Raw genomic sequence first — 27,553 nt, forward strand, 5'->3', positions numbered from 1 at the left:
TTAATAACATGACGCCTCCCTTTCTTTCTTTCTTTCTTTCTTTCTTTCTTTCTTTCTTTCTTTCTTTCTTTCTTTTTTTCTTTTGTTTTAAAGCAGGGGTCTCCGGATATAGCCATTTGCTTTCCCTATCCGGCTTTTGGGGCACTATTCCTTCCACTGACACCAACAAAAGGGTGTACTAGTCCTCCTGCTGACACCAGGAATAGGGAACTATTCCTCCCGCCAACACCAGGAATGGGGAACTATCCCTCCCGCTGACACCAGGGGTGTGGGTCACTATTCCTCCCACTGACTCCAGGAGTGGGTCACTATTTCTCCCACTGACACCAGGGGTGGGTCACTATTTCTCCCACTGACACCAGGGGTGGGTCACTATTTCTCCCACTGACACCAGGGGTGGGTCACTATTTCTCCCACTGACACCAGGGGTGGGTCACTATTTCTCCCACTGACACCAGGGGTGGGTCACTATGTCTCCCACGGACACCAGGGGTGGGTCACTGTCTCCCACGGACACCAGGGGTGGGTCACTATTTCTCCCACGGACACCAGGGGTGGGTCACTATTTCTCCCACGGACACCAGGGGTGGGTCACTATTTCTCCCACTGACACCAGGGGTGGGTCACTATTTCTCCCACTGACACCAGGGGTGGGTCACTATGTTCTCCCACTGACACCAGGGGTGGGTCACTATGTCTCCCACTGACACCAGGGGTGGGTCACTATGTCTCCCACTGACACCAGGGGTGGGTCACTATGTCTCCCACTGACACCAGGGGTGGGTCACTATGTCTCCCACTGACACCAGGGGTGGGTCACTATGTCTCCCACTGACACCAGGGGTGGGTCACTATGTCTCCCACTGACACCAGGGGTGGGTCACTATGTCTCCCACTGACACCAGGGGTGGGGCATTGTTCCTCCCACTGACACCAGGGGTGGGTCACTATTTCTCCCACTGACACCAGGGGTGGGTCACTATTTCTCCCACTGACACCAGGGGTGGGTCACTATTTCTCCCACTGACACCAGGGGTGGGTCACTATGTCTCCCACTGACACCAGGGGTGGGGCCCTATGTCTCCCACTGACACCAGGGGTGGGGCCCTATGTCTCCCACTGACACCAGGGGTGGGGCCCTATGTCTCCCACTGACACCAGGGGTGGGGCCCTATGTCTCCAACTGACACCAGGGGTGGGGCAGTATTTCTCCCACTGACACCAGGGGTGGGGCACTGTTCCTCCCACTGACACCAGAGACGAGGCACTATCTCTCCCACTGACACCAATGAGGTATTTTTTTACTTCAACTGACCACCAAGCCTATAGCATTTTTTAATGTTTCAATGCCAGGGTATTTTCTACTCACTTTCACTGCCCCCCCCCCCCCCAAGTATGAATGAAAGTAAACCGTATACTTTCCCCTTGTTTTGAAAGTTTGGAGACCCTTGCCTTAAATGAAGGCTGATAGTTTAAAAAAAACTTAAAAAAGATGGAGAATTCCATAATTTTTTTACTAGTTAGGTGTAGGAAGGTAACAGCCCCCAATATGTTATTTTTTTGTCCCCTCAGCCCTACATCCAATTCATGTGATAAAGGTATGCAGTTATTATTTTGATCAACCTATCATTTTTTCTGGCAAGGAATCATTGCAGAACATTCTACCACAGGTATAGCAAGGCAAATTTATGCACCACACCATCCTTTATTTTTTCATGTAAAGTTGATCTCCTTGGGCATGAGTGCTCAACCTGTAGCCTTGCAGCTGTTGTGGAACTACAAGTACCATCATGCCTCTGCCTTTGGGACTTGTAATCCAGCAACAACTGGAGGGCCACAGGTTGAGCACCTATGTTCTAGGGAAAGGCACAATGTGAATAATCAGAGGGTATTTATAGTATTGCATAACACGTGTTACTTATATATTGCCATCAAATATGCAGTAATCTAGTCCATTTGTAGAAATCCCTTCATGAATACAAAGGAGCTTACAGTCCACATTCCCTTCTGTTGTCATTAGGGTAGCTTTGCGCTATGTTTTGAGTCCTTGAAGGAAATCCACACTAACATGGGGAGAATTTCATCTATGTATGCATGCATGTTGTGTTCATGCTGGAAATTGAACCCAAGAATCAATCATCTTGTGTTTATACTTTATTGGAAACCTAGAATGTTGTGGATCAGTTGCAGTACCTGGAAGTAAACCAGTAGTAAATATTACAGTCATAAAATCAGTGAACTTTAAATGTATTACTAGAGTATCAAAACAACCTGTGATCTTAAATAAATTAATATCTTTTATTGTTTTACCTCTATGATTGATTCAGGAAGAGAAATGGTATGCAGAAGAGTTGAAAAAGGAGCTGGAAACTGTTCAAGAGCAGCTGAAGCAAGTAATTCCTTTAAAATCTTTGAAGTAGGCTCATAGAAGTCTGATTTATTGAATTTATGTATGCACGCTTGTGTTTTTTTTGTTTTGTTTTTGTTACAGTAGCCTATTTAAAAATGTTTTTGTTCTTTATGGTTTTAATATTTTTCTTGCATGAGCCATCCTAATATTTATATGGGTACATGTTGTAGGTAAAATAAAAGCCCCTGAAACAATGGGATTGATTTACTAAAACTAAAAAGTGTAAAATCTGGTGAAGCTATGCATGGTAGCCAATCGGCTTCTAACTTCAGTTTTTGTTCAATTAAGCTTTGACAAAAAAAACACCTGGACGCTGTTTGGTTTCTATGCAGAGCTGCACCAGATTTTGCATTCTTCAGTTTTAGTAAATCAACTCCAATGTATGCCTTCTCAGATTCTCTCAGTGGTCTCTAATAGTGCTTGTTTTCTGCATATCTTCTGAGAATTCAAGGTTTAGTAATCACAGTGGATTAATAAAGTAACCTAAAAAATATAAAACAGAGCATATGATGAAAATATGCATAGTAATGTTTATTGAAGACACCATATTAAAACAATCAGAAGATCCAGAGGCAGCTTGTATTACTTGGTAATCCTAATTTGTTTCCGTACAAATTGAGTCTGGTCCTATCTCCTCCAAAGCGTTCTTAATCTTTAATGTGATAGGAGACCCCTGAATCAGTAGGGAGAGGACAGTGATGCCAAAATTAACTTTTTGCAGAAAATGTTAAGATTTGCATTATTGTCTTTGTCTTTTTCTTTGGAGCCACTGATCTCATCTGGTAGTCTTTACGTGCACACATTTGGTTGGATGCAGCCCCTGTTCTGCTGAAAATGTTCCAAACAAATTAGGTCTTTTGATCAAAGTATATCAGGCCGGAGAGGGCCACTCATGTACAGTAGGTGTTTGTGATATTGTGCTTTTAGCACGACAGCGTCGCGCTGATACTCGGCGACAGGGTGCCGAGATCTCGCCGACATCTCACACTCACTGGAATAGTGACAGCACATTCCAGCAAGCGCGTCATAGAAGCGACGGGAGATCCGACTTGGATTCCCGCCAATTCTACACGTGTGCGGCGTTTGTTATGAATCCTGAAGGGGAAGTCCCCGCCGGATTTTAAATAAAAATCCGGCATGGGTCCCCCCTCAGGAGCATACCGGGCCCTTAGGTCTGTTATGGGTTGTAAGGAGAGCCCCCCTACGCCGGAAAAAACGGCGTAGGGGGTCCCCCTACAATCCATACCAGACCCGTATCCAAAGCACGCTACCCGGCCAGCCAGGAAGGGAGTGGGGACGAGCGAGCGCCCCCCCCCCCCTCCTGAGCCGTACCAGGCTGCATGCCCTCAACATGGGGGGATTGGGTGCTCTGGGGCAGGGGGGCGCACTGCGGCCCCCCCCCACCTCAGAGCACCCTGTCCCCATGTTGATGAGGACAGGGCCCCTTCCCGACAACCCTGGCCGTTGGTTGTCGGGGTATGCGGGCGGGAGGCTTATCGGAATCTGGGAGCCCCCTTTAATAAGGGGGCCCCCAGATACCGGCCCCCCACCCTAAGTGAATGAGTATGGGGTACATCGTACCCCTACCCATTCACCTGCAAGAAAAGTGGTAAAAACACAAATAAACCACACAGTGTATTAAAATATTTTATTTTTCTGCTCCGGAGGCCGCCCCCTGTCTTCTTTATTAGCTCTTTTACCAGGGGGGGCTTCTTCTTTGACGTCTTCGGGTGGGTGGGGGCCGCCGTCTGGTTCTCTTCCACCGCCGGGGGGGGGTGGCTTTTAAAAAAGCCCCCACCCCCCCGGCGGGTTTCCTATGGCGTCTTCGGCGGGGCTCTTCTTCTTCCGCTATCCCGACGGGTCTTCTCAACTCTCCGGGGTTCTCCTTCTGTCTTCGCCGCTCTCCGTTGTTGACTCGTCGCACCCCGGTTCTTCGTCTCGCTGTCCGGTGTCTTCTTCCGTGATGTACGTCTTCTCCTTCCGTGCTGTGATGAGTTCTTCTTCCGTGCTGTGACGTCATGTTCTTCACTTCTCTCCTTCTCCCGATGTTGCCACGCCGGTCCTCCTCGCTGAAATGACGGATGCGCGCCTTGCATCGGACCTATATAGGCCTCACAGTCCCATCATGCTCTGTACCTACCCATGTGATACCTACCCACGTGGTAGGTATCACATGGGTAGGTACAGAGCATGATGGGACTGTGAGGCCTATATAGGTCCGATGCAAGGCGCGCATCCGTCATTTCAGCGAGGAGGACCGGCGTGGCAACATCGGGAGAAGGAGAGAAGTGAAGAACATGACGTCACAGCACGGAAGAAGAACTCATCACAGCACGGAAGGAGAAGACGTACATCACGGAAGAAGACACCGGACAGCGAGACAAAGAACCGGGGTGCGACGAGTCAACAACGGAGAGCGGCGAAGACAGAAGGAGAACCCCGGAGAGTTGAGAAGACCCGTCGGGATAGCGGAAGAAGAAGAGCCCCGCCGAAGACGCCGGAGGAAACCCGCCGGGGGGGTGGGGGCTTTTTTAAAAGCCACCCCCCCCCGGCGGTGGGAGAGAACCAGACGGCGGCCCCCACCCACCCGATGACGTCAAAGAAGAAGCCCCCCCTGGTAAAAGAGCTAATAAAGAAGACAGGGGGCGGCCTCCGGAGCAGAAAAATAAAATATTTTAATACACTGTGTGGTTTATTTGTGTTTTTACCACTTTTCTTGCAGGTGAATGGGTAGGGGTACGATGTACCCCATACTCATTCACTTAGGGTGGGGGGCCGGTATCTGGGGGCCCCCTTATTAAAGGGGGCTCCCAGATTCCGATAAGCCTCCCGCCCGCATACCCCGACAACCAACGGCCAGGGTTGTCGGGAAGGGGCCCTGTCCTCATCAACATGGGGACAGGGTGCTCTGAGGTGGGGGGGGGCCGCAGTGCGCCCCCCTGCCCCAGAGCACCCAACCCCCCCATGTTGAGGGCATGCAGCCTGGTACGGCTCAGGAGGGGGGGGGGGCGCTCGCTCGTCCCCACTCCCTTCCTGGCTGGCCGGGTAGCGTGCTTTGGATACGGGTCTGGTATGGATTGTAGGGGGACCCCCTACGCCGTTTTTTCCGGCGTAGGGGGGCTCTCCTTACAACCCATAACAGACCTAAGGGCCCGGTATGCTCCTGAGGGGGGACCCATGCCGGATTTTTATTTAAAATCCGGCGGGGACTTCCCCTTCAGGATTCATAACAAACGCCGCACACGTGTAGAATTGGCGGGAATCCAAGTCGGATCTCCCGTCGCTTCTATGACGGCTCTGTATCCATCGCGGCAAGCCAGCTCGGCGCTGGCTCCCGCGATGGGGCTCGTAGGTGCTCAATCTCGCTGAGAAAGAGAGCGAGATTGACACAAAATCGGGTTCACCTACTGTAGCAAACCTCAGCTACTGTATTAGGAATTGGCTAAAATTCTCATTGTGTGGTCAGCTTTTTTTTTTTAAAGCTGTTGCTATCCACTTCAGGACCACAATACGTATGTGTGTGTGTGTGTGTGTGTGTATATATATATATATATATATATATATATATATATATATACGTGATGGGTTGTGGTGGTTTACCTGAGTTTATGGCTGAAGCTGTCAGTCATAACCCCCCAGTAATTATTTTTTTCAGCCGACGATTCTCTTTCTGATAAAAGCAATGCAAGAGGTTGATAAGCCGCTGCTTTTACAAGCAGTGGGAGGGGTCCCCCCCCCCCCCCACTGCTTGCCGGTGTTTCTTGGGCTTACCATTCTCACGGGCAAGCCCGGGAAATGATCTTGTGGTTCGCACAGCTGGCCACAGAGATAAGGACAGACCAGATTGTCTCTGTTCACTTCTATGATAGGAGGACCAGTCACTTCAGGTTGAGGCTCTGGTCACATATATGCAAATTGGATACTGTCATGGACTTTGGAATGCAGAAGTGTTCCTCTTTGAAAGCTGTTACACAGTGGGGGGTCTTCTTCCCTGTCTTAAAGCTCCAGACGGCTCCATTGTTCTGTGTCTGGCTATTGTGTACATTGATTGCCCCCTGGGGCTTCTGTCTCATTACACATAACAGTCCCTCCATTCAAGCTATCGGACCAATCCCTGCTGACTCATTTTCAAGTCCTCATTTGCATGGCTAAGGAGGACCTGAAGGAGGACTACATGTACTTTACAATTGACCAATAGGAAAGCGATTGTTGGGGGCGGGATGTTCCAAATTCTGTTTAAAAGTGTGTTATGTACTTCCAATAAAGGTCTTCCTGTTTGAACTTACATACAGCCTGCCTGGTGTTTGTTCTAATGGATTCCGAACGGCACATAGCTGTAGTTTGGATCCCGGAGCCTTGGATGACCGAACCATCAGACTTTGCGATCTGCAAGCTGACTCACTAGTAGCAGAGGAGTGTCGGGAGAGCGGAAGCGAGCGAGCAAGGGTCTTGTTACAGATACCTTTTTAAACCACATCCGATTTGCATTACATGTAAGCCGGCAGCCTTCTCTATAGTGCCGGTTCACAAATATGCGGTGCAGTGGCAGTGCAAATTCGGTGCGAATTGAAATAAAAGTCTTGTGTGTTTTCTGAGCACTGCGGTGCGATTCAGATGCTAATTCCCAGCTATTGTCTTTTGAGAATGCATCTGAGTCGCAACTGTCTTTCAGTTTTTATCACCAATTTGATCTGAAAAAAACAGCGTGGGGGCCCCCCCCCCCAATCCATACCAGGCCCTTTTGGGTCTGGTATGGATTTTAAGGGAAACCCCACACCAAAAAGAAAAAAAAAAAGAACACAGCGTGTTCAAAGCCATACCAAGAAAGGTGGGCACTGGATTGTCCTGGTGTCCTCCACCATACCAAGCCACATGGGGGGGGGGGGGCGAGGGTTGTGCTTTGGGTCGAAGCACCTATTAGACATTGTAGCAAAGTGTAATTTCTTCAGTGTTATCACATGAAAAGATATAATAAAATATTTACAAAAATGTGAGGGGGTGTACTCACTTTTGTGAGATACTGTATAAGACTTTTTTTTTCCTTTTTTTTTTCCTTACTCTTGTTTTATGTAGACTGTTACAACTTCTTACTTTTGATCAGGGTTAATGTTACCTTTGATTGCTTTCATTATACTTTTGGTTTAGCTTTAAATAATCATACTAGATGTAACTTCATACAAAGATGTTATCTATAGTTTATATATAGTTTATATAGCGCCCAGTGCCTCCTTTTGTACTATAATTGTCTTTGTCTTTTATTTATTTTATAGTACTCTGCATCAGATGGGAAAACCATGGTAGCATCCACAGGTAATTGCAGTTCTTTTATTGAAACATGTATTCTTGTACAGGAGTCAGTGGAGAACTGAAATGATATTCCAAATTCTAGATGTTCTTCCTAGGTTGGGCAATGTCACTCATGTATTGGTATTCACTCCCTTCTTTTTGTCTTTCATGCTGCTGGGGCACCTGAGTATCTAGGCATCTTCCAGTTCAGTCATTAGACTGTGAGGTTCTGGGAGATAGTCCAGTTTCTACAAAAAACATGGTCCAGGTTGTACACAGAATCTTCTAGATTCAGTTACACTGAAGCTGGTAGCTCTGGTGTAAATATTTAGATAGTTTTCCTGTCTGGCTTTACCCCTAAAGTAGAACTATAGGCACATTTGTATCTGTTTTGATAGAACAAGTGAGGGTTATAACGCCTGTCAGATTTTGTGTCCCATTTCATGGATTTCTTTTCACTTCTTGTCTTATAGCCAAGTGAGAGGAAATCGCTGCCAATTAAGGGAATTCCTTGGGGGCAATAGAACACATGAACTTGTGTTCCCATTGGGAGATTTCCTCTCTATTACATTTCTTGGTACAACCTAAAATTTGGCATTTTCTTTTACTTTCACTTAGGTAAAAAGGACAAATGGAGAGAATGAATCCCCTAAACGGGGGCACAGACGGCAATAAAACTGACAGGTGTTCTAATCCATCTCCACTCAGTCCAAAGCTAAAAAAAAGTTTTACCCTTCATTATACTTTAAAGCAGTATTAAACCCAAGACCAAAATTGCAATGTATTGCAGCTTATCAATCCATAAATGTGATGGCTGCATTTTTTAAGATTTCCTTCTTTTTATCTGGTGATCCATCCAGTAACTAGCTTCCTATGGTAGGGTGCCTCCACTCCACTGGAGGAGCATTGAAGACCCATTTGGATAGTCTGCGCCCTTGAAGAATGCCTATGACAGGCTCAATGGCTGTATTTATCCCTGCAGCCCTAGAAAATTACTGCTGCTGGGGTTATTTGGGGGGGGGGGGGGAGTTTATGGGCGTGGGCTCAAGGGATGGAAGATTTGAAGCGGCCACTAGTACACGGGGCACTACTTATAGACTGTGCCCTGGAGCAGTGGCGTTTTGGCAGAAAAAACGCTTAACGCGCTTAATTCATTTCAGTGGCCAGAATAAATATATAATTCTGCCCAATTAAATAAAGTAACCCAAATGCTTACAAGCGTCAATCTTTTTTTTTTTTTTTTCTGCCAAACTGCTGCTGCCAGGAGGAAAAGAGTTTAGGAGAGTTAGTAAAAAACATCCAGTGTGCATGAGGCCTAAAGCTGTTCTTTTATATATTGATTAAAAAATCGGTACAGTGATTTGAAGTATAAATAAATAATTATATATAATACACTGTTTGTTTTGACACAGAATTGCAAGCTTTAGAACAAAAGCTGGAAGAAGCACAGACTGAGATGTTTAATATTAAACAAATGAAAGACCTGTTTGAGCAAAAAGCTGCACAACTGGCTACTGAAATGGTTGGTAAGTGCAATGAAGTACTTATGTTCTATAATAGAGTAAATGTCAGGGTGGTAAGATAATAGTAGCATAAACTTGGCTATTCAGTATTAAAAATCTCTACCTCACAGACGAAGCAGAAGTTCTCTTCTAAAGCACAGTAAACACGTAGTGATAGTCGGCTGGTTCAGCAGGAACTGACCGACTTTTGGAACATTTGAACCACTGTCTGTTCAACAGAAGCCGATCTGATGGCCATGGCTTCTGTCAACCGGTCCTGCTGGAGATCCAACATTTGACTAAGGGCCCTTTCACACTGAGCGGATCAGTAATGATCCGCTCCGTGTGTCCGCTTTCCTCAGCGGGGATCCTCCGTAAAATCCCCGCTGAGCTGGCAGCTGACAGGGCGGTCCCCGCACACTGTGCAGGGACCGCCCTGTGTTTCCTCCGCTCTCCCCTATGGGGGATCGGATGAACACGGACCGTATGTCCGTGTTCATCCGATGCGGCAGACAGAAGAAAAATAGGATTCTTCCGTCTGCAAATGCGGATCTTTGCGGAGGCGGACAAATTACGGGTGTCCACCCGTAATCACATAGGGACCCATGTATGTCCCGTTTTCATCCGCAAACGGACGGATGAAAATGCGGACATACGGTCCGCTAGTGTGAAAGGGCCCTTACGCCTGACCCCTGTCAGGTTACAATAGCGCAGTTGGGGAGATCTCTGCATCACACATTGTTGTGTTGATGCGGGCATCTGTCAGTGTTTTTTTTTTTTTTTTCTTCAAAAACAAAATGCATGTGTATAACCAGCTTGCAGCCATGTGCTGTCAAGTGTACTTCTACATGCTATGTATCATATTATTCCACATTTTTCATTTGTACATGTGTCATTTTACATTTGTAAGTAAACAAGATATTTTGTGAGAGGAGAGAGCCTTTCAAAGTCTCCAACAACCAAAAACAGATTAATGGACAGCAATTGGCATAAAAAAATGAATGAACACTAAAACTTTGCATGATTAGTCTGAATAAAGCTACCATCTACCTTCAAAATGCACACTTTCAGATCATGAAGTGAAAGTGTTTTAACGTAAATCCCATGAACTTGTTTTAGAATTAATCCATTATTAGACATTTTCAAATGAAATGAAAAATTTGTGTCTGCAAGTAACTGCCATACGTTTATTGCAGATTTGTATACATCATGCGTATAAATCATGCTTTTTTTCCTGCTTTTACTTCTGAGTTTTCTTTTACTTGTTAAAAATTTGGTTGCACCATTCATTGCTGTGGGTCTGAAAAAAATGGGTTATTCCTTCTAAATTGGATCTTTGCATAATTTTTTGCTGTGGTGCAAACTACTTGTACTAACTTCCATTCATTTTACTTATGTCTTTACTTTCAATGAAGTCATGTGTTAAAACTAAAGGGACTGCACAAATATGAGAAAGTAATGTTCAAAAGAATTGAAGCTCTTGTAGCCATAGGCCGGGTACTAACGAGCAAACATGTACGGTGAAACCGGTCCGTCGGACCGTTTTCACCGTACATGCCTGCCAGTGGGCTTCTGTACGATGGTTGTACTAACCATCGTACAGAAGTCCGCGTGTAAACATTATGCGGGGCGTGTCCGCGTCGTCGCCGCGATGATGACGCGGCCCTGCCATTTAAAGGCTTCCACGCATGCGTCGAACTCATTCGACGCATGCGAGGGACGGCGGGCGCTCGGACATGTACGGTAGGTCTGTACTAACGACCGTACATGTCCGAGCGGGCAGGATTCCAGCGGACGGTTTTAAAACACGTCCAGGAATATTTGTCTGCTGGGAAAAGGCCCGGCGGGCAAATGTTTGCTGGAATTCGGCCCGCTCACGCCTACACACGACCGAACATGTCTGCTGAAACTGGCCCACGGACCAGTTTCAGCATACATGTTTGGTCGTGTGTACGGGGCCATAAGGTGATCCTACCCAGCCATATTATATGCAGGGGTTGGATGTGTCTTCTTTTGTTTCCTAGATGGCAATAGCCAACAGCTAAATACAAAAGTCTGGAAGTGAACAAAAACATTTGGTGTGATTTACAACTGTCATTACTGTCTAATGTAAAATTATCATATTTTTTTATATTTGTCCAGAGATAAAAGCAGCATATGATGAAGAGAAAGGAAAGCATGCTGCAACAGAAGACAGTGTAAAAAGTCTAGCACAGGAGTTGAAAGTTAAATCCCAGGAGATTGAACATTTGAAGACTGACCTGGTAAATATTGTTGGAGCCTTTTTTTTTTTACTGGAGATCAAATGTCGCTAAAATTGTCTATATAAATGACATTTTAAGGTTTAACATGTGTTTCAAGGAGGGGGGCCTTTTATGAGAATAACTAAAGGAGTTTAACAGGAAAACTGTTGTACAACAGAAAATGTATAAGGACAGTATAGGCAGTTTCTATGGAAAGAAGTAGCTCTGAAAGTTATGTGTAATAATCATAATAGTAGGTCAAACTAATTATTAAACAAACAACTCCTTCAGTCTCTACAAAATCAAACCCAAAGTACCAGAGAAGAACCATTAAATCTACTGTTTACATTGATACTACCTCCTTTAAAGCGGGGGTTCACCCTAAAAAAAAATTCTAACATTACATTGAGCTGACTTCTGACACTGACAGTACGCTGATCTTTTTTTTTTTTTTTCCCGTACATACCGTTTTATCACTGTTTTACCCCCCGGCTTCCGGGTAGTGAATCCCGCGGGAGTGGGCGTTCCTATTCACAGGCTAAGTGATTGCCGTATGACAAAAGCTTCCCACCGGCGCATACGGCGCGTTACGAGTTGCCGAAAGAAGCCAGACGTCGTTGCGCAGGCGCCGTATAGAGCCGACTCGCAGTCCGGCTTCTTTCGGCAACTCGTGACGCGCCGTATGCGCCGGTGGGAGGCTTTTGTCATACGTCAATCACTTAGCAGGGCGACTGGTCTTGATTCTGCCCCCTTCATGTTTTCTGCAAGCAGCCTGCAGTTGGTGCAGTCTGCTGGGTTCCTCCTACAGGTCTGCTGCTCTCTGTAAAAGTCACCTGGAGCCTAGTGATGATGTTACTGTTAACATTAACCACTTAAGCTCCCTGAAGATTTTACCCCTCTTCATGACCAGGCCACGTTTTGCTATTCTGCGCTGCTCTACTTTAATTGGTGATTGCGTAGTCATGCAATGCTGTACTCAAAATAAATTAATATATATATTTTTTTACACAAATAGAGCTTTCTTTTGGTAGTATTTATGATCACTACTGGGTTTTTAATTTTTTGCGCTGTAAACAAAAAAGAGCATACATTTTAAAAAATAATGCTATTTTCTACTTTCTGTCATTAAAAACTATCCAAAGAAATCACATTTCTTCATTCATTTAGGCCAAAATATATTCTGCTACATGTCTTTGGTAAAAAAAAATAAAAAAAATACATAAAGTGTATATTGATTGGTTTCCGTGTAAGTTATAGCATCTACAAATTATAAGATATATACTATAATATATTTTTTTAATACTATTAATGGTGGTGATCAGCAACTTCTACTGGGATGGTAGGCAATCTGACCCTAATTGTCACTCTGTGGGAACTGGCTAACTGCCACTGACCTCTCCAGTGACATCAGTACAGCGATCATGTGCTAATAATATACACTGGCACTGTACTAATGACTCTGGCTGGGAAGGGGCTAACATCTGGGGCAATCAAAGCGTTAAATGTGCGTGTAACAATGTTTACTATGTATTATGTGTGCTGATTCCCTGTTTTCCAGGGAAACAAAAACTGGCACATTGCCGCTGTCAGAAGAGAGCTTTGTGTTTACTTACACAAAGCTAGAAGAGAGCTTTGTGTTTACTTACACAAAGCTCTCTACTGTCGCTCGCTCTGATGACCAGCAGTTTCTGTGCTTGAAACATTGGCTGGAAACTGCTGATCGGCATGCGCTGAAGTCATAGACATTGGCGCACTCCCCCTACCCAGAAATGCAGAATCACGTATATATGTCATGCTTACTCCTCACGCAGGTGGTCAGACACTATAGCTGGCTTATGTGTTCTTCACCTATAGCAGCCACCTTTCCCATAAGGCAAGCAGGCCTACCGGTACCCAGTTGCGCCAGGACTTATACACAATGATGTAGTGCCTGGCTACCACACAGTTGCCAGAAAGGCAAGGTTTAGACTAGTTGGGGGTCAAAACTAGTAGTCAAAAGGCAGGCAGAGTTCCGAAAATAGTTGATATCTGATCCGAGGTTGTCAACGATGTAATCCAATCTAGCAGAGCAGGGCAGACAAACAAGCAGCTTAATCAGGTATTGCACATGCTGTCACAAACATTGAACTGCAGGCTTGGCTGGCTTAAATCCGATTTGGTCTCCACCCAGAGATCAATCACCTTGGAGGTGGACAGGCAGACAGGGAAAATGCATCATAGCCAAAACCAGAATGCTGGAACCAGCAGCTAAGATGGAGCAGGGGTACACGCATCCTGACAGTATGTGTGTGTGTGTAGATGTATATACAGTGAGGTAATAAGTATTTGAACACCCTGCTATTTTGCAAGTTCTCCCACTTGGAAATCATGGAGGGGTCTGAAATTGTCATCGTAGGTGCATGTCCACTGTGAGAGACATAATCAAAAAAAAAAAATACCAGAAATCACAATTTATGATTTTTTAACTATTTATTTGTATGATACAGCTGCAAATAAGTATTTGAACACCTGTCTATCAGCTAGAATTCTGACCCTCAAAGACCTGTTAGTCTGCCTTTAAAATGTCCACCTCCACTCCATTTATTATCCTAAATTAGATGCACCTGTTTGAGGTCATTAGCTGCATAAAGACACCTGTCCACCCCATACAATCAGTAAGAATCGAACTACTAACATGGCCAAGACCAAAGAGCTGTCCAAAGACACTAGAGACAAAATTGTACACCTCCACAAGGCTGGAAAGGGCTACGGGGAAATTGCCAAGCAGCTTGGTGAAAAAAGGTCCACTGTTGGAGCAATCATTAGAAAATGGAAGAAGCTAAACATGACTGTCAATCTCCCTCGGACTGGGGCTCCATGCAAAATCTCACCTCGTGGGGTCTCAATGATCCTAAGAAAGGTGAGAAATCAGCCCAGGACTACACGGGAGGAGCTGGTCAATGACCTGAAAAGAGCTGGGACCACCGTTTCCAAGGTTACTGTTGGTAATACACTAAGACGTCATGGTTTGAAATCATGCTTGGCACGGAAGGTTCCCCTGCTTAAACCAGCACATGTCAAGGCCCGTCTTAAGTTTGCCAATGACCATTTGGATGATCCAGAGGAGTCATGGGAGAAAGTCATGTGGTCAGATGAGACCAAAATAGAACTTTTTGGTCATAATTCCACTAACCGTGTTTGGAGGAAGAAGAATGATGAGTACCATCCCAAGAACACCATCCCTACTGTGAAGCATGGGGGTGGTAGCATCATGCTTTGGGGGTGTTTTTCTGCACATGGGACAGGGCGACTGCACTGTATTAAGGAGAGGATGACCGGGGCCATGTATTGCGAGATTTTGGGCAACAACCTCCTTCCCTCAGTTAGAGCTTTGAAGATGGGTCGAGGCTGGGTCTTCCAACATGACAATGACCCGAAGCACACAGCCAGGATAACCAAGGAGTGGCTCTGTAAGAAGCATATCAAGGTTCTGGCGTGGCCTAGCCAGTCTCCAGACCTAAACCCAATAGAGAACCTTTGGAGGGAGCTCAAACTCCCATGTTTCTCAGCGACAGCCCGGAAACCTGACTGATCTAGAGAAGATCTGTGTGGAGGAGTGGGCCAAAATCCCTCCTCCAGTGTGTGCAAACCTGGTGAAAAACTACAAAAAACGTTTGACCTCTGTAATTGCAAACAAAGGCTACTGTACCAAATATTAACATTGATTTTCTCAGGTGTTCAAATACTTATTTGCAGCTGTATCATACAAATAAATAGTTAAAAAAATCATACATTGTGATTTCTGGATTTTTTTTTTTTTGATTATGTCTCTCACAGTGGACATGCACCTACGATAACAATTTCAGACCCCTCCATGATTTCCAAGTGGGAGAACTTGCAAAATAGCAGGGTGTTCAAATACTTATTTTCCTCACTGTATGTATGTGTGTGTGTGTATGTATGTATGTATGTATGTATATGTATGTGTGTGTGTATATATATATATTTCAGTGCAAAGACATTCATTGTAGGGGTCTGTTGGCACTTTAAGTGCATGCACACGTTCAAAATCGGAGATGGTGGATTTCCTATATGCATTTAGGTAGCTGGGTCAAGTATACAATAATTTACATTTCTTGATCATACAGGATAGGACACAGGCTGGATTAATTCCTAATTGTGTAATGGAGCAATTGTTTGTGAAAGTGATGATGCATAACCTTGAAAGATAAGTAGAACTTGGTTTCCTGAGAAATCTTCTAGCCTTATGTATAGTTATAGTCTTCTTGCTTTACAGCTCCAAAGGCCAGGTATTGAAGATGTTGCCGTGCTGAAAAAAGAGCTTATCCAGGTCCAGACACTGATGGACAAAACCACTCTGGAACGTGAGAAAGAATCAGAAAAGCTGAAAGATGAATGTAAGCAGCTGCAGATGAAAAATTCCAATGCTGAGGTAACTAAAAGTGTAAGGGCCATATCCCAAACTTGGCATGTTCTATCTTTTCTAAGTCCTACTTTATATGAATTAAAGTGGTATGAAATGCAAAACCAAAAATGTAATATATTGCAGCTTACCAATCATTAAATGCAGTGGCTGTATTCACTTTTGTTTTTTCAGGCATATTCCTCTTATTACCTGATGATCTGACCAGTAATACTCCTGTCTTGAAATTTCCTGTCTTAAAATGCCTCCACTCTAGATAAATGAGCCTAGGGGGCACAGCAGACAGTAGCATTGTCAGTCTGGAGGGGGGGGGGGGGGTAGTGTTAAATGTACTCGCAAATTTAAATTCACTAACCAATCTATGGCCAACCTCCTGCTACATTTTATAATGGTTTACTGCAAATAGTTTGTTTTTGGGATAAAGGTTTTACATGAATAAATAAGAGATAATTAGGGTTGTCCCGATACTAGCAAATGCTACCGATGCCTAATCCGATACCTGTAAGGGGGGAAAGAGAGGCGGCGAGCAGCAGGAAGTTCGTGGGCGGAGTCTGCGGGCAGAGTGAGCGAGCGAGCTAGCAGGTAAGCTGGCGGGGGGGGAAAGGGGGCAGCCGCAGCCATCATCAATTGGTGACTGGAGCTGTCACATTCGGCAGCTGAAGTGACGCTCCGTGTTGCCGCTGTACAGTCAGTGTCCCGACACCCATCTTGGTACACCCTGCACTCGGCCACATTAAGCCAGCAGCAGACATCTTGTTACACCCAGCCCATATAGTGCGGGCTGGGTGTAACAAGATGTCCACTGCTGCTTTTATGTGGCCAACTGCAGGGTGTAGCAAGATGGGCGTTGCAGGCAGCATAGAAAAAAAGTTTAAGTTCCTTTCATGTAATTTAGTTCAGTGCCAGCCATCTGTCAGTGCCCATCCATCAGAACCAGCTATCCGTCAGTGCCCATCCATCAGTGCCACTGCCATCTATCAGTGCCATCTTTCAGTGCACGCCACCTATCAGTGCCAGCCATCAGTGCGTGCCACCTATCTGTACCATCTATCAGTGCATGACACCTATCAGTGCCATCTTTCAGTGCGTGCCATCTTTCAGTGTGTGCCATCTTTCAGTGTGTGCCATCTTTCAGTGTGTGCCATCTTTCAGTGCGTGCCATCTATCAGTGCGTCACATGACATAAAAAAAAAAGGATCAGTAATCGGTATCGGCGAGTACTTGAAAAAAAGTATCGGTACTTGTACTCGGTCTTAAAAAAGTGGTATCGGGACAACCCTAATGATAATTGTAAGCACCCCTGTCAGTGCTAATTCATCCCTGTTAACTGAAAAATCTGGAAGAGAGCTTGCTCTTTTTGAAAACAGACTTACTGGCCAGATCACCATGAAAGATGAAGAAAGAAAGCCTAATAAAAGAAAACAATTGCAGCCATCATATTTTAGAATTGGTAAGCAGCCATATAATTTTGGGTTTATTACTATCTGAAGATTGTTCCTATTAATGCTTAGAATTATCAATGAATATAGGTCACCATACTTTTATTGTAGCTATTAAATGCTCTTTATATTGTGCACTGTTCAGGTTAGTTTAGACTTTAAGGGGGTAATCCACAAAGCAGATGCGCCGACTTAACTCGAGATACGCGGCGTAATTAAAATTTACACGGCGCGTATCTTTGCGCCTGATCCTCAAAACGAGATACGCCTTAAAATCAGGTTTTTCTGTCCTACCAAAAATAATTACACCGGCGCTTTTTTGTGCGCAAATTACGCTAGACACGACGCTGTTTTGATAGGCAAAGATGCAAATGAGGGAGATAGGGCGATCCACAAAATTAAGTGTGTGCGCCGTAGATTACGCCCTGTGCGCTTCTGTTAGTTTCAATGTGTAAAATTACACTTTATAAAAGCAGCCCTAATTTTACACATGCCGTGTAAAGGTCAGCTAAAGCAACACCATTAAGGAAGAGCTGAGCACACACACTTGCAGGACAACAATCTGTATGCCAACATGCCAGGGGCATCCATGCGCATAGCTAGACTAGTGACTTTAGTAACCAAGGGTACCCCCTCTTCTGAGGGAACAGCAGTCAGGAGACGCCTCGCAGAATGCATCTTTGCACAGTAAACACACACATTAATTATGTCACAATGAGAATGCATGATTGCACACCACTGTGGTCCCTAGCACAGACACATCACATGCACATCACATGCACATCTAATTGGATTAGATACCCCCCGGTACTTGGGAGCAGTAACGCCACGCCACGGCTCCAATTCTGTTACTGTGCATTCATACACCATTCAGGGACCTGGGATCACTTCTCCCTGGTCCTGGGGATCCCTACTCCACCAAAACTGAGGGTGACACCCTTATTTAATCAGGAATGCCACCCCCCCACATTCACACATCATTCACACACATAAACCAAATCATAAGTACAGTATAATAAACAAAATCATAAAAATATAAAAAAAATCATAAAAATAAAAAAACAAAAGTACCCCTGCAAATTAATTGCAGCGGCGATTGCTACGTCTGGGCCGCCCACGGCCAACCGGAGGATCTTCATGGGGGGGGTGTGAGCAGGGGAGGGAGTATCTTCATGGGGGGGGGTGTGAGCAGGGGAGGGAGTATCTTCATGGGGGGGTCGGTGAGCACGGGAAGGAGGAGCCTCCCCTGGTGTCTGTCCTCCTGCTGGCCTTCCCTCCAAGGCCACGGCTATCCTTGTGAGACAGACAGTGACGGCAGCCGTATTGGCCTGGCCAGCCCGGGTATTGTCCTGGACAGCCCTGGTATTGTCCTGCACAGCCTGGGTCAGGGTAGTCACCTCCTGGGCCACGCCTGTTGTGGCGGTCTTCAGGTCCCACAAACATGTGATGACCGCCAATGAGTTTGTGGCCACATCAGTGAGTGACTCCCTCATTGCACCCAGGCTGTGCTCCATCTTGGTCAGAGTCTCTTTTATCTGACCCAGATGGCGGGTCTGCCGGGCATTGTCCTTCTGCAGACTGGCCGGCAGACGCTCGGCCACCCCCCTGGTCTCCTGGGTCGCCATCCTGCCTGCCCCTGAGGCTTCTGGCCTGGGAGGAGGGGAGAGAGTGACCCTTGTGGGTTGCGGCCTGTTGGGGGAGGAGTGGGAGGGGCCACCCCTGATGGTGGCCTGACTGCTGCCAGCCTCTGGGGTAGCCTCAGGGGTAGCCTCAAGGGTAGCCTCAGGGTCATCATATCCGAGGCCAAAAGGACTTCTCTGCCAATCTGCAGATCTTCTTCCTCCACCCCCTCATCCTCCCCCCCCTCATCCTCCTCCCCCTCAACCTCCTCATGAGGGGAGGTTTGGCCACTCCCCTCCCCTAGGGACTCCTGCCCTTCTTCGGACTCATCAGCAGCCTCTTGTCCTTGGGGTGGTGCAGCAGCCTGGCCTGATGGCCCAGCAACCTCCTGGTCATCTGTGGAGGACACAAAACAATCACAGGTTTGAGGATCCACACACTTGGCACATCTTCCCTTCCCCCACCCACACATGCTAATCACCAGATAGAAAAACCAAAAACGTACCTGGCCTCACAGGAACATCAGATTGAAAGCCACGCAGGCCCACCACCTGCTCTGGCTGGAAACACCGGGTCACTGCCCATTCCTCCTCACTGAGCCAGATGGGGCAGGCTGGGCCTCCTCCAGTGCCCGTGGTATGGGCATTTATCTTTGCCACCTTGTTACGGACCAGGCTCCTTAGATCATTAATCTTTTTTTGGATGCCTGCGGGGGTCCTCGTCTCCCCCCCCCCCCCCCCCCCCCCTTGATCTGATCCGTAATCTTTTTTAGAATCGCCTTCCTTTGGGCCAGGGAGGTGTTCTGGCTATCAGGGCCATGCAAATATCGCCCATATTGGACGATGGCCCGAGCAAGGATTTGCTTCTCTACCTGATTAAAATTGAGCTTCCTGCGCTTGGGTGCCATCACAGACACCACTCAGCAACAAGAATAAACTCACAGGACAAACAAACAAAAATACACACACAACAAACAAACAAAAAAACTCACAGAAGAAACACACAAAAAGCAAAACACACAAGCAGACAGCTACTACAAATTCAAAAACAAACACGCAAAAAACAAACACAAAATACACTCAGAAAAAGAAAAAAACAAACAGAAAATACACTTAGCAGAAACAAACACCTACTACAATCTAATACTCCTCCAAAACTTCTCTATCACACACAACTCACCAACAAACACCGACAAACGTTCAGAGCAGAAGCAACTTGCTCTAGGAAGGGTAACACAGGGAAATACTTTTGCAAGGGAAGTGTGTTTGTCTGGGGCTATTTATACACAGGGCGATCCTCAAACTAAGTACGCTTGGCCTTTTACCTATCTCACTGATTGCGCCAAGCAAAGTTCTGCACATGCCCAGTGAGCAGCAGATTCGTGCGCGCTTGCGCAATACGGCCGGCCCTTCATTTGCATGGGGTCACGGCTCATTACAATGAAGCACGCCCACTTCCTTCCCACTTGAAATAAATCCGCCTTACGCCTCGGGATTTAAGTTACGCTTGCGCAATTTTGTGCGCAAATGCGCTGTGGATACGGCACTTACGACACCAAATTAGGGCGCCGTAAGTTAAATGACAGAAGTTTTGAGTAACTTCATTTGCGCCGCTGGCTGTGGATTAGGCCCTAAGATCCTCTTGCTCACCTATAAGGTTTTTCATGGCTTGGCATCCTATTATCTGTCTGAACTTTTATCAACTTAGTCCCCCCCCCGTAACCTCAAGTTCTGGTCATCTGTGTGTCCCCCCTACTCACCTACACTTGATGGGCGACAGAGCCTTCTCCTGCTATGCTCCAAAACTCTGGAATTCACTTCATAAGAACATCAGAGAGTCATCTTCTCTAAACTCATTGAAATCAAATCTAAAAACTTTTTTTTCTTTAGACAAGCTTTCACATAATTGTCTCCTTTTTTCCTTTTATGTTATCCTGTGTATTTCTTGTGTTCTTGTGTTCTCTATGTAAAGTGCTTTGAGAAGCTACCTTTAAAGGAGCTATATAAAATATAGAGTATTATTATTATAATATAAAGTGTTTAGCTGAGCTTTGCAGTGGCCGTAAGTTTTATAGCGTTTACCACAAAAAGGAATATAGCATTGATCAGGTTCTCATCGCTCTCCTTTACAATCTGCATAGTTACTCCATACATTTACATGTGCTTAAATTTTGCTGCAAATTCATACAATTTGGCCTATTAAGTTATCTCTGCATAAAACAGCAGAGAGGACTCTGTGATTGAAGGAAAACTAACCACATGACTGGGCTCATCGCTCTGCTTTTTTTCCTGCTCATTTTTATTGCACTTGACTGTCTTTGACATCCCAAAGCTAGTGGCGTTCAATGCACATTTGTTAAGCACACCACATGGCTTTATAATTGTGTAACAATTAAAAGACGGCATAATTGCGGATATAAAGGAACCCTTAACACTTTACATGTGTTAATACATATCTTAAGCTGGCCAAACATTATACAATTTTCTCATTCAATTTCCTTTATGTTTACCTTTAACTATTTAGTGAAAGGGCCTGCCTGATTGCATACAAATTGTAAGTGTTTAGGTTAGACCTCATATTATATGGTTTTGGTAAATCTAAAGGAAAATTGCACAATAATGTATAATGTATGGCCAACCTTACTTGATTTTTTTTTTTTTTAATTCTTGAAAAAAAAATTTTTTTTCAATTGTATATGTACATAAAAAAAAACATTAATTCAATACAGTTGTGCTCATAAATTTACATACCCTGGCAGAATTTATGATTTCTTGGCCATTTTTCAGAGAATATGAATAACACAAAAACATCTCTTTCACTCATGGTTAGTGTTTGGCTGAAGCCATTTATTATCAGTCAACTCTGTTTATATTTTTTTTAAAACATAATGACAACAGAAACGACCCAAATGATCCTGATCAAAAGTTTACGTACCCTGATGATTTTGGCCTGATAACATGCACACCAGTTGACACAAAGGGGTTTAAATGGCTATTAAAGGTAATCATCCTCACTTGTGATCTGTTTGCTTGTAATTAGGGATAAGCTCCGGCGTGTTCGCACAGTCCACGTGCAGAGCCCGCCAGGAAGTCTGACGGCGCTGCGCTAACCACAGGCAGGGAGACATTGTCCCGATGCTCGGCTGCAGAGATCAGGAAATGTCTCCCTGCCTGTGATACTGTATAAAATAGGAAGGTGATATAAATAGATATCCAAGAAAAATAGAATGCCAATCAGCGGTGTTCAAACTCTAATCAAGAAGTGCAAAATGATGCGGTCAGGTAGACTAAGTATAATTTCAGGCACAACTGCAAGGAAAATTGTTTGGGATGCAAAGAAAACCCCACAAATAACTTCAGGTGAAAATATAGAATTCTCTGAAAACATGTGGTTTGGCTGTTTCAAGATGCACAATAAGGAGGCACTTGAAGAAAGATGGGCTGCGTGGTCGAGTCGCCAGAAGAAAGCCATCACTACACAAATGCCACAAAGTATGAACAGAAGATCAGTGATTTCCCCTAGTGAGGCCACCCCCCCTACAGTTAGAACACACCCAGGGACACACTTAACCCCTTCCCCGCCCCCTAGTGTTAACCCCTTTCCTGCCAGTGGCATTTTTATAGTAATCCAATGCATTTTTATAGCACTGATCGCTATAAAAATGCCAATAGTCCCAAAAATGTGTCAAAAGTGTCCGAAGTGTCCGCCATAATGTCGCAGTACTGAAAAGAAACGCTGATCACCGCCATTACTAGTAAAACAAAATCCTAACCGCTATAACTTTTGCGCAAACCAATCAATAAACGCTTATTGCAAATTTTTTTAACAAAAAATATGTAGAAGAATACGTATCAGCCTAAACTGAGGAAAAAAAATATTTTATATATGTTTTTGGGGATATTTATTATAGCAAAAAGTTAAAAATATTGCATTTTTTTCTAAATTGTCGCTCTATTTTTGTTTATAGCGCAAAAAATAAAAACCACAGAGGTGATCAAATACCACCAAAAGAAAGCTCTATTTGTGTGGAAAAAAAGGACGCCAAAAGTGCCGAATTGCAAAACCTGGCCTGGGCATTTAGCAACAAAATGGTCCGGGGCTTAAGTGGTTAAGCACCTGCTTAAAGAGGGCCAATTTGGCAGCAATGGCACCATCCGATTTGGTTCCCAAAAGTACTTCCTGTACTACTTTTGGTGACTTTGGGTGCGATTAGTATAGACATCTGTGCATGAACCCACACAGATGTCCGACTGCATTTCCAGTTTAAAATCGTGCGAGTTCAGCTAAACCCACACGATTTCTAACCCACATCCGTGTGAACCTAGGCTTAATGTAGTCGGCAGGATGGGTAATAAAATCCAGACTATGATCAGAAATTACACTTTTCTTCATATGTCAGAAGGCAGCATTGGCCATACAGGTAGCTATGAAAGGTTACCACATATTTAAAAGCAAGCACTAAGGGCACTTTCCCACTGGGGCATTGGGGGCGTCGGCGGTAAATCGCCACAATTTTTAGCGGATCTTTAGCACCGTTTTTGTGAAATTTTATTTTATGAGATCCTTCCTTTTAGTACAGTGAAAGAAAAACACACCCATGGATCATGAAACTATAATAGGGATGCCAAGGGAAAGTGAATAGCCAGTAAGCAGAACAGAAAACTGGACCATTCTTGTTACCTTGGCAAGTATGTATTCTCTGTTTCTACCTACACCTAAGGTGTTGATATCCCTCTACCTTTTAGCCTCCCAGAAATGTTTCTGCCAGTAATCTTTGCTCCTATGCTTGACAAATTTCTTATTAATCCTTACAAATGAATAAAGTGTTAAACCCACATCATAAAAAAACATCAATAAATGTTGTATTACATGCTGCTCATACTCACTCGGTCAGCATTTCCTCCCTATCACATCTGACATACATGTGGACATATACACAGTGGTAAATGACAGCCCACTCCCTCCCTCCTTCTCAATGCCCACTAACCAGCTAAACACAATGGGGTGGGAAATTATATGAAGATTGATGGAGGCTTCATCTTCCTGTTGTTCTAAGATTTAGGCTGGAGGGAAGTGACATAGCCTGTGACTGGCAGAAATCCACCTACATCACATTATTTCCACAAAATAAGAAAGTTCTAATTTCAAATATATATTTATGACAATTTAAAACTGTTTATTGATATTAATTATTTATTTTTTGAACATGTGACAGCAGAGAACTAGAAGCTCCTGCTGCTTATGTTTTCCTGTAGACAGGCTGAGCTGGGTCATGTGACAGCTTTATATCGATTAGGAAAAAGGTACTTTTTTTTAATTAAGATAATTACTGTGCCATCATCCACATAGAGAAAGAAAAGGGATAATGTAAATTAAACAGCGCCCAAAACAGTTGGTCACAGAGTGTAGTCATTATAAATAACCATGCAAATCTGCTATCCTTGCAAATGAATGGAATGTTGGGATGCAGAAAAAGTAAATTTGATACACTTCTATAAGTTAGGCGTTTATGGTTTTCATGAATAAAATCATTTAGTGCTGACTTAAAAGCTGTCATTTAGATGCTTTACATAAAAAGGTCATGCTTGACTCAACTTCACAGGGGGCTAACGACTGCTCCTCTTTTGCCTAGCACAGCAGTCCTATCTATAGCCTGCGACAGACTTTGTACTGCAGCTAGACAGGAGCATAAGCCAAACAAAAAAATAATAGTTTTACAAGTATATAATATAAAGCAGCCAGAGTTTAACTGTTAAAGTGGAGCTTTAGTCAGAAAATTAAGCCCGGCTAGATCATTTCAGGTTGGCCTCTTTTGCAAGTATAGCTATGTAAAACATTAAAAATAAGTGTCTATGTTGCACATGCTCAGTTGCTCTTTATTTTTTGGCACTGCCGAGTTTGTAGAGGCTGATCTGCTAACAGCCTTAAAGCCAAATTAAACCCTCCTATCCTGTACAGCCAAGGAAGCTGCTTTTGTTTGATCTGCAACTGCCATGGTGCTGCACATGTGATGAGTTATGACACCAGCCATTGGTTTGACCATTTGGTTGAGGATATTCCAGTTTTCCGGCATTCCAGAAATGTAACTGTTTTTTTAAACGGTTAAATCTGTGGTTTTAGTTTCACTTTGATTTATTGCTGTTCAGGGGCGCTGGGCTTCATCAAAATAGCAGCCTCCGGCAAGAAGAGACAGAAGCAATGCTGGAGGCAATTTACAGCACACACTAATGTTGGTAGCATAATTACAGTATGAAATGTATGTTACTTGCTGAAGAACAGTATTTTTTATCAAGTTGTTATGGATAAAGTTCCGCTTACATTTTTTGTTGGATGTACAGTTGAGCTTTAGCTATGTGTTGCAAGGTCACTATTCATTTTTTATTTTTTCATTCGTTTAAACAAAAAAGGTCAGTAGAAGTTTTTTCATCATTCATGATTTTGAGTGAACTAGTCTAAATGATGTCTGAGAGTCATTTTGTCTTTCATCATTCATCCATCATGTCTGTCATTCTTTCTCTCTGTCTGCTTTCTAATGGAGATAAGTCCATTCAAGGTAACAATATATAACAATATACCACTGTCTATAATATGAAAAAAAAAAAAAAAAACTTCATAAAGATACCACTTTTTTAACCACTTCCAGACCTGCGCACAACGATGTACGTCCTTTTTTTAAAGATGGATATCTCGGTAACGGCAGCAGCTGCTGCCACAACCGAGGTATCCATCTTTAGTGTGCGCGGTCCTGTACACGATAACGGCGGTCTTCGCGGCGGATTCGCCGCAAGATCGCCGTTATCAGTGGCGGGAGAGGGGCCCCCCCGCCGCTCTCCCGCGCCCTCCGCCGCTTACCGGAGCCGTCGGTAGCGGCGGAGGAGATCGGGTGCGTTTGGCTGCTGACTGGGGACGAGACTGAAGGAAAAATCTCCTTCACCCGTCCACATAGCTCTGCTGGGCGGAAGTGACGTCAAAACATCAGTCCCGCCCAGCCTCTTAAAGAAACATTTTTTTTTTGTCATTTGAAAAAATGACAGTTTAAATTTTTTTTTCTTGCATTTTAGTCTAATTATGAGATCTGAGGTCTTTTTGACCCCAGATCTCATATTTAAGAGGACCTGTCATGCTTTTTTTTTATTACAAGGGATGTTTACATTCCTTATAATAGGAATAAAAGTGATCACATTTTTTTTTTTCAGTGTAAAAAGTAATAAAATAAATAAAAATAAATAAGAAAACAAAATTTTTTTTTTTTTAAAGCGCCCCGTCCCAACTAGCTCGCGCGCAGAAGCGAACGCATACGCGAGTAGCGCCCGCATATGAAAACGGTGTTCAAATCACACAAGTGAGGTATCGCCGCAATCGTTAGAGCGAGAGCAATAATTCTAGCCCTAGACCTACTCTGTAGCTCAAAAAATGCAACCTATAGAATTTTTTAAACGTCGCCTAGCGAGATTTTTAAGGGTAAAAGTTTGACGCCATGCCACGAGCGGGCGCAATTTTTAAGCGTGACATGTTGGGTATCATTTTACTCGGCGTAACATTATCTTTCACAATATATAAGGTGTGACAAAAAGTATTGCAATGACCACTATTTTATTCTCTAGGGTGTTAGAAAAATATATATATAATGTTTGGGGGTTTTAAGTAATTTTCTAGCAGAAAAAAACTGTTTTAGTCTTGCAAACACCAAATCTGAAAAACACCTAAGGTCTGGAAGTGGTTAATAGTTGCTTGCATTTAAACTGTAGACTCTTTTTATATATTATATTTTGAAATTTCAATGACACCTACCAGGCTGCTTTAGTTAATATATGTATTTATTTTGTAGGTGATGAAATTATAGTGCAGTTTAGTAAGTGTAGTTCCCAGAAATCTGTTTGTGCAATAAGTTGAAGTAAGGCTTGAGTGCCTGATCTAGGATGAGTGGGTGTGGGAAGCATGTACAGTGCCTTGAAAAAATGTATTCACCCCCTCTTGGCATTTTTTGTGTTTTGTTGCCTCACAACCTGGAATTAACATGGATTGTTTGAGGATTTGCATCATTTAATTTACAGAACATACCCACAACTTTGAAGATTTTTTTTTTATTGTGAAGCAAACAACAAATAGGACAAAATAACAGAAAAAGTCAATGTGCATAACTATTCACCCACCCTAAAGTCAATAGTTTGTAGAGCCACCTTTTGCAGCTATCACAGCTCCAAGTCGCTTTGGATAAGTCTCTATGAGCTTGCCACAACTGGAATTTTTGCACACTCCTTGCAAAACTGCTCCAGCTCCTTCAAGTTGGATGGTTTGCGCTTGTGAACAGCAATCTTTAAGTCTGACCACAGATTTTCTATTGGATTGAGGTCTGGGCTCTGACTAGGCCATTCCAACACATTTACATGTTTCCCCTTAAACCACTCAAGTGTTGCTTTACCAGTGTGTTTGGGGTCATTGTCCTGCTGGAAGGTGAACCTCCGTATTGGCCTCAAATCACACACAGAGTGGCACAGGTTTTGCTCAAGAATATCCCTGTATTTAGCACCAACCATCTTTCCTTCAACTGACCAGTTTCCCAGTCCCGACTGCTGAAAAACATCCCCACAGCATGATGCTGCCACCACCATGTTTCACTGTGGGGATGG

At 44.1% G+C, this 27,553-nt stretch overlaps 1 protein-coding gene across 3 annotated transcripts in view; it reads left to right on the top strand.

Annotated features, from left to right (window-relative positions):
• The window catches only part of EEA1 (early endosome antigen 1), a 160,229-nt gene that overhangs the window by 68,030 nt on the left and 64,646 nt on the right, over positions 1-27,553 (top strand). For 2 of the 3 annotated variants that reach the window (XM_040344133.1, XM_040344134.1), the window contains 5 exons: positions 2,328-2,393; positions 7,681-7,720; positions 9,109-9,222; positions 11,341-11,462; positions 15,718-15,873. In XM_040344133.1, the coding sequence (XP_040200067.1) occupies positions 2,328-2,393; positions 7,681-7,720; positions 9,109-9,222; positions 11,341-11,462; positions 15,718-15,873 (498 nt within the window). The remainder of the gene's footprint in view (positions 1-2,327; positions 2,394-7,680; positions 7,721-9,108; positions 9,223-11,340; positions 11,463-15,717; positions 15,874-27,553) is intronic. The other variant, XM_040344135.1, reaches the window with a different exon arrangement.

Source organism: Rana temporaria, chromosome 3, assembly GCF_905171775.1.
Source record: "Rana temporaria chromosome 3, aRanTem1.1, whole genome shotgun sequence".
In the NCBI taxonomy this organism is placed as follows: Eukaryota; Metazoa; Chordata; class Amphibia; order Anura; family Ranidae; genus Rana; species Rana temporaria.